The sequence below is a fragment of the Pseudopodoces humilis genome, chromosome 2, assembly GCF_049639895.1.
Source record: "Pseudopodoces humilis isolate 2021_Gansu_Grassland_sample_001 chromosome 2, ASM4963989v1, whole genome shotgun sequence".
Taxonomy (NCBI): Eukaryota; Metazoa; Chordata; class Aves; order Passeriformes; family Paridae; genus Pseudopodoces; species Pseudopodoces humilis.
In genome coordinates this window covers 64,969,444-64,979,200 of record NC_142201.1, presented here as the reverse complement: position 1 = coordinate 64,979,200, position 9,757 = coordinate 64,969,444, and the positions used below count along the sequence as shown (strand labels likewise).

Sequence of the window (9,757 nt, the reverse complement as noted above, 5' to 3'; positions counted from 1 at the left end):
GCGCCGCCGCCGCGACTGCCGCGACTGCCGCCCCCACCGCCGCCGGTCCGCCCGCGGAGGCCGCCGGGGGGGCGGGCCGCCAGGGGGCGCCACAACCGGAGAGGAGACGGCACCGCCATGGCGGCGGCGTTCAAGTAAGTGCTGGGCCCGGCGGCCGCGGTTCCGCCGGTGCCGTCCACCGGCTCCCGCCCGCGCTCCCACCGGTCCGGCCCCACCGCCCCGGCCGCGGCCCCACCGCCCCTGCCCGCACGGGGACCCTTGCGGGCTTTGTCCGGTTACCGCCGCGGCGGCGCGCGCGGAGAGCGGGCTCGGCGCGTCTCGTCGGGATGGAGTTGGGGCTGCGGAGGCTGTGGAGCCCCGACGTGTGAGGGAAAGGCAGAGCGAGTGGGGTTTGGCCAGCCGGGAAAAGGCCCCGCCAAAAGCGGAACTCAATGAGGCCCGGAGCTACCTGGTAGCAGAGTAGCAGAGTACTGCGGGTTGGATCCTTAGCGATCAGCGAGCCCAGCTCCTGGCCCTGTGCAGGACACCTCCGGGACTGACACCATGTGCCTGAGAGCGTTATCCAAGCACTGCTTGGACTCCGGCAGTTTTGGTGCTGTGACCTCTGCCCTGGCGAAGTTCCAGTTCAAGTGCCCAATCACCCTCTAGGTGATAAATCTTTTCCTACTCTCCAACCTAAACCTCCCCTTACACAGCTTGTAGCATTATAAGGAAGTTAAAACTGTCGGGAATTCAATGACTTGCCATTTATAACTACTCGTTTCAGAATAGCAAAATAGTTGGGTCAGAGGGGATCGTCTCAGATGACCCAGTTCCAGTCCCTTTGCCGTGGGCAGGGACACCTTCCGCTGGACCGGGTTGCTCAGAGCCCCGTCCAGCCTGGCCTTTAACACTTCCAGGCATGGGGCATCCACAGCCTCTCTGGGCAGTCTGTCCCAGCATCCTTGATGCTAATGTGTCTATGGCTTAAAAGCGTCAAACAAGCTTTAGCAAGTGCTGTTTCATGAACTGGAAGACAACAGACCTTGTATTGGGTTTATAATCCAGTAGTACAGGACCAACACATGTGGAGCCAACAGTTCATGCTGGCCATTAGATGTTACAGATGCCTCTGTATGTTAGTTTGCATTTGGAAAACTTGCCTATTCCATTTATCTTTTTTCCACCCCTGCCCCAGAAGTACTGTTTTAACAAATCTGTGAATGCTTTGTTTAAATATTTGCAACATTTTTATAAAAGTGTTTTTTTTTTCTTTTTAATTTTAATGATTGATCCCTAATTAAAATACTAATATACAAATACTGTTACTAGTGTACAATTAATAATAAGCATTATTTATTTCTCATCCGAAGCCCTGCATGAAGCACATTTTGTAATTTTGTATTTTCTCAAAGATTCTAAGAAAAATAGAATAATTTAAAATTTTTATACAATTTCCTGCATCTGAATGCAGTCCTTGAACTAACAGATATTTCACACATTCTAGCAAAATTTTCCTTTTTGCATTCCTTGAAAGGCATTCTACACCCTTCTGTCACTAAACACTTCTTTTGATTTAAAGCTGATAGGATTATTGAAGTGAAAGCTAGCAGTTTTTGTTAAGTGTATACACAGACAGGTTCCTTGTATGGAAGAAGCATTTTGGAACTGAATTTAGGAAAACATGGGTTTTTTTTTTTAGATTAATTTAGAGTTTCCTCTTTGTTCTGTAGCTGTATTACTAAGCAGCTTTGTCAGGTATCTTGACTCCCAGATTATTTATTATTGTGGGTTTGTGCTTGGTGATCTTTTTTTTTTTTTTCTTTTGCTGTGTCTTGCCTACTCAGGAACTTGCATTTGAACTTCTCTTTCTATTTGTTCTAGAACTGTGGAACCATTGGAATATTACAGGAGGTTTTTGGTGAGTGAAACATGAGATGCCTGTACAGATTATTCGTAGTGAATTTTTACTTGCTTGCTTCTGCTCTTCTAACTGGTCTGTATGGAAATCTGAAACTATGGAAATGGAAAATGAAAAAAAAAACAAAAAATGTCTGAGCAGGCGAAAAACATTTGTGCTCTTCAGAACATGTTTTTCTTTCCATCTGTGGTGTTGATGCTGTTCATCTTGATAGGTAAATGCTTCTGTTGGTCTTGAAAGGAGTTCAGGTTAAATTTGACCACGATGGTGATGTAGGTTTTTATCTAGTACAAAATTATGTCAAAACAGGCTTTTAGATGCTACAAAAATTAATAATAGAAATTATTGAACCTAACCATGTAGACTGTAACTGTGGAGGAAAAACTCTGACTTCTGTTACCTTAAATGAGTTCATCTATTACTGAAGTTGTATTGACTTAGAAATGGGCCCAGTATTATTGCAGTTTTGGTTCTCATAATTGAACCAAAAGTGTTTGCTTTTAAAAAGCTTGAAACTGTGGTAACAATTCAGATCTAAAATGATGGAATATTGTTTCAGTTTCTAACAGAAGGGTTATGTGTTTTACAGGTTCTGACTGATGGTATTTGAATGTTGGGTTTTCTTTGGGTGCAGGGTTTTTCTTTTGTTTCTTTAGTTCACTTATTTTAAGAGCTCCACTAAACAGTGCAGACAAGTAGAAACTCTCATTTTAAGTTACCAGTGCGTGTTCATTCTTGGATGATATTCTGAATCTAGCCTCCTTTTGTATCTACCCTTGAGACAATCAGTTGTTATATTGTCTAAATAAATTTAAATTTGTTTTAAAAATCAGGGGTTTTCTTTTTTAACCAGAAACTGTGTATCAGTTGATGAAAAGCCAGCTAGAGTGTGACTGAGTTTTCCCCAGAATTTTTGAGAATATTATTTTTTATGAACTTCTGTAGCAAAAATATTATTGTGTTACTTGATAAAGTATGTTTCCTAATTTGAAGTTTTTAATTTTTCTTTAGAAAGAGAACTGTAGGCCTGATGGAAGAGAGTTAGGTGAATTTCGGACAACCACTGTCAACATAGGCAAGTGCTTATGTGGAATAATAATAATGGGGGAGGTATTATTAATACCAGGTTATAGTGGTGACCTTAATGACTTGCTAATGGGTTTTCTTGGTTCTTCCATTTGGAAAGCAGGAAGAGGAAGGATTTTTCTTTACAGTTCCAACAAGCATGAATGAGAATGCATGGTACAATAATATCCTTGAGCATTGTTTTCAGTGCTGTTCCTGGGCTAATGTGCACAGTGTAATTAGTCAGTTCTGCTCCTGTATGTGCAGCACAATTTAGGTGCCCTCACAAGTTTGCAGATGACACCAAACTGGGAGTGGCTGATGTGCCAGAAGTTTGTGCTGCGATCCAGAGGGGCCTCAGCAGGTTGGAGAACCTCAACTATTCTGTGTGATTGACTGTTTAATACAGAGATTCTGTCCCAGTCTGGATTTGAGACTTTGCTTATCCTGTGTTTAGTATAAAATGATGGAAAGTAAACACTTTGTGAAGGTTGGATGTTATTTAATGCCCTTTGAAGGGAAAATAGATTTTATTGAGCAGTACTTTTTCTCTTCAGGTTCAATTACAACTGCAGATGGTTCTGCCCTGGTGAAGTTAGGAAATACCACAGTGATTTGTGGAGTAAAAGCGGTATGGTTGGTTTTTATCTTTGTTTATCTGTTAGCTGACTTTGTGCATTTGGGTTTAGAATTAATTGGCTGTGGAGTTACAATAATGTGCCAGTCAGAAGCAATTACAGTCTTTCATCTGAGTTACCACCAGGCCTGAAAGTTAATATATAATGTGATTGTATAATCCTACCTGTATAGTCTGAGGGCCCACCATTTTTGTGATGCCCATCGTGTATGGGGAAAGATGTGTACAAAACTAAAGTCCCTGTAATTCCTAGATAAAAGCTCTCTAATAGAAAAGTTCCTGAACATCGATCAGTAAGTGCACTGGGGATGAGCTGGCTGGACTACTGAATGCCTTGTAGCCTCAACTCTCCTGCTGGCCTGCCGTGACCTACAAGACAAATGACTGCTCATCCCTTTACTGAGTTCTTTCATAGGAAATTTACAGAGAAGGACTGATTAAAAATGGCTTTTATAAATCTCATTGTAATGATAACTTGGGAAAAAACAACCATTTGTACATAGAACAGCTGTAAAATACTTTGTACAAAATTCTGGTCTTCGTTTTCTCCTTTCTGTTTCTCCAGGAGCTTGCTGCACCTGCAGTGGATTCTGCTAATAAGGGATATATTGGTAAATGTTTTAGTATGGATCTTACTCAGGTTTTGTATTGCTTCAGCTAAAAGGTTGTGAAAATTGTGTTGTGAAGATTTCTTAAAAGAATTAATTTGGATCAAATTTTATAGCATTCCTTCAAGTTAATTTCAAAATTGACATCTAGGCATCTAGAATTCCCTTTGCTCTGCTTGTGAGTTTCCCATATACAGCTGCCTCTTTATTGCTGATTCTAGGCTGGGCATGGAAGGAAACCTGCAGCAGTGTGTATATTAAGAGGGAGAAGGTAGTCTATAAAAGTGGCATGCAAGGTTGTGCAAAGGCATGTTAACTGCTATTTCAAAGTCTCAGTAGGCAAAAAATGTAGCTCTTAAAAACAGTGAAATAAAAACTGTTTATTTCTCAGAGATCTGGAAGTCCCAGTGGTACCTCCTCACTCCTGTTTGGAGTTTCTTTGGAAATAAAGTAGTTTTGTGGAACTGAGAGCTTAGATGAAATCCCCCTTTTCTAAGGCATCTCCCAAGTATCTTGTTTTCAGTGAGCTTGACTATGCTTAGGTTTTTTTATGAATATTTATTCATGTTTTTACTTCAAGTCTAAAGCCTCAGGTTTTAATGGGTGAAGAAAAGCAGACAGCATACCAGTAAAGTCAGGCAGTGGCATGGAAATGCTGCTGTTTCTTGATCTGCTGAAAAGTGCTTAACACTTAAAGAAGAATTTGCATGGGTCATGATAGCCAGACAAAGATTATAAACAGAGAGTGGTAGCTAGGAGTACATGCTTTTCCATGGAATATATTGTTTCTGGGTACAGGGAGTACTACAAGTTCTTTGATACAAACTCATGCACAACTTCATTTTTGAGGGGAGAATTAAGAAGGCTTGACTGAAAAATTCTCGGTCTTGCCTTTCATTAGAAGTATATAAAATGGTATTTAGAGCATCTGTTATTTATTTTTTTATTTTTGATTACCCATTGCCTGCTTTCTTTGGTTTATGACTAATGATTCTTGCTACCTAGTTCCAAATGTAGAGCTGCCATCCCTCTGTGCAGAGAGGTTTCGCTCTGGACCACCTGGTGAAGAGGCTCAAGCAGCGAGCCAGTTCATTGCAGATGTGATTGAAAAGTAAGAACCATCTTAGTGCTGTGAAAATACTAGCAACTGCAAGACAGTTTTCTATTTCCTTGCTTACTCTCATTTTATTTTAGTTCCCAGATGATAGTGAAAGAAGATCTGTGTATTGCCAATGGCAAGGTAAGTTGTATCTCAGAATGAAGAAGATAGTAACAAGATCACAGTAGCTGTACACGAGTACAAATACAAAAGGTATTTAAGATTAATAGGGGGTTTTAGTGTTGTTTTTGCTTTTAAGTCTTCGTAGCTTAGTTTACATCCTAAGTGCAAAAATCAAATGATAGAAATAAGTATCTGTATTTAGTGTGTCAAGAATTTTCTTATATATTGCACATCAGTTGCTTAGCTGATGTAATAACTCACACATGCAAACCTTTTTTGATAGCTTGCTTGGGTGTTATACTGTGATATCATATGTCTGGACTATGATGGAAACCTTCTGGATGCCAGTGTCTTTGCTTTGTTGGCAGCATTAAAAAATGGTAAGTCTTCCTTAGAGTAAGAGACGTTCTGATTAGTGTTGCTTGGAGAAATGCATTAGTTTAGAATCCAGATAAGTAGGTAACTGATTAATGGGATTGTTTGTTTCCTGTCATATGAATGCATTTACAAGGTGGAAATAATGGTGGGATGCCATAGGTGTGTAACACCTGAAAAATAGGGTCTTTTTGTACACTTATTGCTTTCTTAAAAGACTAATGTGTTCTTTGGTGTCAGATACCTGAGTCTTTCAGCAGTGGCCATGAACGAGTTTAACATCTATATCAGGGTATTACTTGGATACTGTATTTTGGATAATGTAGGCAGGATGAGCTGTTGGAGGCTTGGCTTACACAAGTACATTGTCACAACAGAATATTCCTTTCCTAGCTTAATGCATTATGTGTTTCCTAGCTTAATGCATTATAGTTTGTGAAAAAATGTGTGGACTGAGTGTTCGCAGGTGTGTGGCTTATAGATGCATGAAGGCAGCAGTTTAAAGGGAAGCTTTATGGCAAGGCCTCCCTTTCTAACTGTGAATGGCCAGCCTTGGAATTCCCCTAGCTACTTTGCTCTTGTCCTCCTTGTCACCAGCAATGTATGGGTTGTCACAGCAAGAGTTAGATGAAGGTCAGGTTGCACTGTTTCTACAGATATATAAAATTCATGATATGAGGCTATAGTCCCAATTCTTCCTATGTCCAGTAGACTTGGGGAAAAAGTACTTTTGGTTAAATATGAGTCTAAAGTATTTTAATTGTGTGGCATTTTGGAAGTAGAAAGTATTTCTGTGTGAGGAGAAAAGCTTCTGTACCTTGAGTACAAAAATCAAATACTTCCTTGAAAGGGTAGTTCTAAGTTAAATACTTTACACAAATTGAAGAATTTTTTTTGTAGAGAGTACCATTAACGTAGGTAAAACTTTATCCTGATTGTTTTTCAGTGGGTTAAAAGAACAGCTTAAATATTTTAGTAGTTGTCAACATCTCTAGGCCTGCTAAACCCAGCCAATGTTTAATATTAGACCATTGTAATTTTTTCATCTCTTCAGTGCAATTGCCATTGGTTACGATAAATGAAGAAACTGGTTTATCAGAAGTTAATTTAAAACAGAAGAATCCTTTGATTATCAGAAAGCATCCGGTTGCCACATCATTTGCTGTATTCGATGAGTAAGTTCTAAAAGGTTTTGTACTTTATGGAAACAACAGTGTCTGTAAAACAAATGAAAGACAAAGAATGCCACCAGTGATGTTTCTGTACTTCTGCCAGGGACCAGCGTGGAGCCTCAGGCAATGCTGCTCCACCCATCTTAAATCCACAGCCTCTCTCATTGAAGGGGCCTCTAGTTCTGTGATGTAATGAGTGCACACAGCAAAGTGCAGTCTGTACTCTGCAGCTTTTTCCTGTGACTTACAGCAGAAACAGTTCCCAGCCTAAAGACAAGCTCAGAAGTACAGGGATGGGTACTGGTTTAGGTTTTGAAGTATCTTTAAGATGAAAACCAGTGCAATTAATGTTTTAGAAGCCTGTGTAAATAAGTGATAGAAAAGATGGATTTTTGAACAGATTTTGAAATGTGTATTCACAGAAATGATTAGTAGGGCCTTTCATCCACATAACAAATGGGGTGGGGAGAGCAATAATCTCAAAAGTTGACCAGGTGATTACCAAAATGCATCAGAACAGGACATTATTGGTACTTTACAGTGCCTCTGCTTAATTGCTTTAATACCATTTCTGCTGGGTCTGCAGTTTGCTGTACACTGAACATTTGGGTAACATACTAGGCAGATAGTTGTCAGTAGGGTATTACAAACAATCACACATACTTACACATAGACCAGAAAGCTGCCTGGGGAAAAAGGCTTTCCATGAGTGTCTGTTGGGCTTTGTTTCCTTCCCTGAAACCAACTATTGCATCAAACAAACAAGTTACTTAAGTTCCTAAAACTAAGAGTTGAGGGAGTGTGTGCCTGTGTTGTGTGGTTTGCTTTTTTTTTTTTTTTTTTTTTAATTCTGGTTTATTAATTTTTCTAGAGCTGTTGATACAGCCTTTCAATGAAATGCTTTACATACTCTGGCTTCCAGAGACATTTTTCTTCTGCATAAAAGGCCTTCTTGAATAAATGGAATTGGTAGGTTGCTGGTTAGCGTGGCCATGGCTGAGGAGCACTGGTGCAGAGCTGCTCCTGTGGCACTGACCTGTACATCAACAGCCATGCATTGAACTTCTCATATGATGTATGACAGCCAGAATAAGCTGCTTCAAGAAACCCACTATATCTGTTTTTGAACTGTTCCCAGTCTGATGTTAGAGTTCACTGAAAACAAATTGAGAACTGCTTTGGTGAACTTACCATTGGAAATGAGTTTTGCTTTAAAGTGTTTGGTAGAAATTAGCGCAGCCTCCACCTAAAACCTATGTCAGTCTTTGGTGTAACTACAAAATAATGACTGATATATTTCATACTGCATGCTGCAAATGGCAATTTAGTGGTATTTTCCTGCAATACATCACTGTCACAAATTTATGAAATGGCTTTTATGCCTGTTTTCCACAGTCATAAACACATAATTATGTGGAATCTCATTTTTGGTTTTTTTTCTTTCTTTTTAAATTGGTGCGTTTTACAGATAAGCTTGAGTACTAAATCCATCTGCAAGTATTTTTTAAGAGTACAGTAAAAATTGTATTTTGCAATAACATGAATGGAGCAATATAAACCAATGTATCTGCATGCATTTCTTTCACAAGCACGTTACTCATTGTTGATCCAACTGCTGAAGAAGAAGATTTAGCAACTGGAACAGTAACCATTGTGACTGATGAAGAAGGCAGACTGTGTTCTGTCCATAAACCAGGTACTTGTAAATTTACTACAAAGAAACCTATGAAGATGATGATGTTAGGTCAAGAAAAGATTATGTACCTGCTTTGCTTTGTGAGGTGTGGGTACTTTATGGTAACAGAGTGTCTGCTTGAATAGTCGTTAAATTAGCTGCTCTTGAAAGGAGTTTTAAGATGGTGGCATGACTAAAGTTCAAAATGAGATCACAGCAGAGGACAAATTCTGGGCTTGTCTCCTGTTACAGCTCTTGTTTGTTTCCATTATCTTTGCTTGAAGCTAGGGCTGGGAAAGGTGTATGCCCCCCAGGTGAAAGGTGCTGGTAATGACAATTATTGTGTTAATGCTCGCATTTGGGAATCACAGTTAGATACATGTAACCAAAGTATAAATAGAAAATCAAATTGTTCCCTTCAATGTTTAGGTGGAAGTCCTCTTACAGGAGCCAAGCTTCAGGACTGTATCACCAGAGCAATTACAAGACACAAAGAAGTAAAGAAGCTGATAGACAAAGTAATAAAAAGTATAACACCCAAGTGAACAAAAAGAGAGCTCTTTCCAAAAATGGATTTGTAAAAATTGTATTTGTTACAGTGTTCACAAACCTTTTATACTAAATAAACAAATATCAATACTACATTTACAAAGTTCATTTTTTCTAAAATGTTTTTCACCCTTATTCTATGTACAATATTGTTGAGTGGTAAAAAATACAAGATAAAACATTCTGTTAAAAAATTAAGTGACTTGAGGAAACCAGATCCTAGAGTTTTCTAGATGAAATTTCTAAGTTCTGTAAGGTTGGCTTCCAAAATCAGTTCATTTATTTTAGTGTAATGTCAAAAGTTCTTTTTCCCACCAGTAATATAAAACACTAATTTAATTTTAAGCCTTTTCCTTAATAATCTGAAAAAAACCCAAACCCTTTAAATTTTTTTTGGGGGGAGGCAAGTCTCATGATTTTGGAGGGGCTGGTGTGCCTCTCTTCCGTTTACTTTTTGAGTGGCTGCCTGAATGCTGTTGATGATGCAGGTGAGCTGCTTGTGCTGCTGCCGCTGCCATAGCCATTTGATGCTGCAAGAATCGCAACTGCTGCCA

At 39.4% G+C, this 9,757-nt stretch overlaps 2 protein-coding genes across 9 annotated transcripts in view; one reads left to right on the top strand and one right to left on the bottom strand.

The window, feature by feature from the left end:
• The first annotated feature begins 75 nt into the window (after positions 1-75).
• On the top strand, positions 76-9,298 carry EXOSC8 (exosome component 8). The gene is made up of 11 exons (XM_005516320.2): positions 76-134; positions 1,864-1,900; positions 2,912-2,975; positions 3,523-3,596; positions 4,168-4,213; positions 5,216-5,321; positions 5,405-5,450; positions 5,716-5,812; positions 6,862-6,982; positions 8,569-8,675; positions 9,084-9,298. Exons 1-11 carry the CDS (start codon positions 118-120, stop codon positions 9,197-9,199), a joined length of 831 nt encoding a protein of 276 aa, XP_005516377.1. The 5' UTR covers positions 76-117; the 3' UTR covers positions 9,200-9,298.
• Positions 9,225-9,757, bottom strand: part of SUPT20H (SPT20 homolog, SAGA complex component) — a 30,060-nt gene continuing 29,527 nt past the window's right edge. For 7 of the 8 annotated variants that reach the window (XM_088052128.1, XM_014249130.2, XM_088052123.1 and 4 more), the window contains one exon: positions 9,225-9,751. In XM_088052128.1, coding sequence (XP_087908254.1) covers positions 9,614-9,751 — 138 coding nt within the window. In that variant the 3' untranslated portion in view covers positions 9,225-9,613. The remainder of the gene's footprint in view (positions 9,752-9,757) is intronic. The other variant, XM_088052121.1, reaches the window with a different exon arrangement.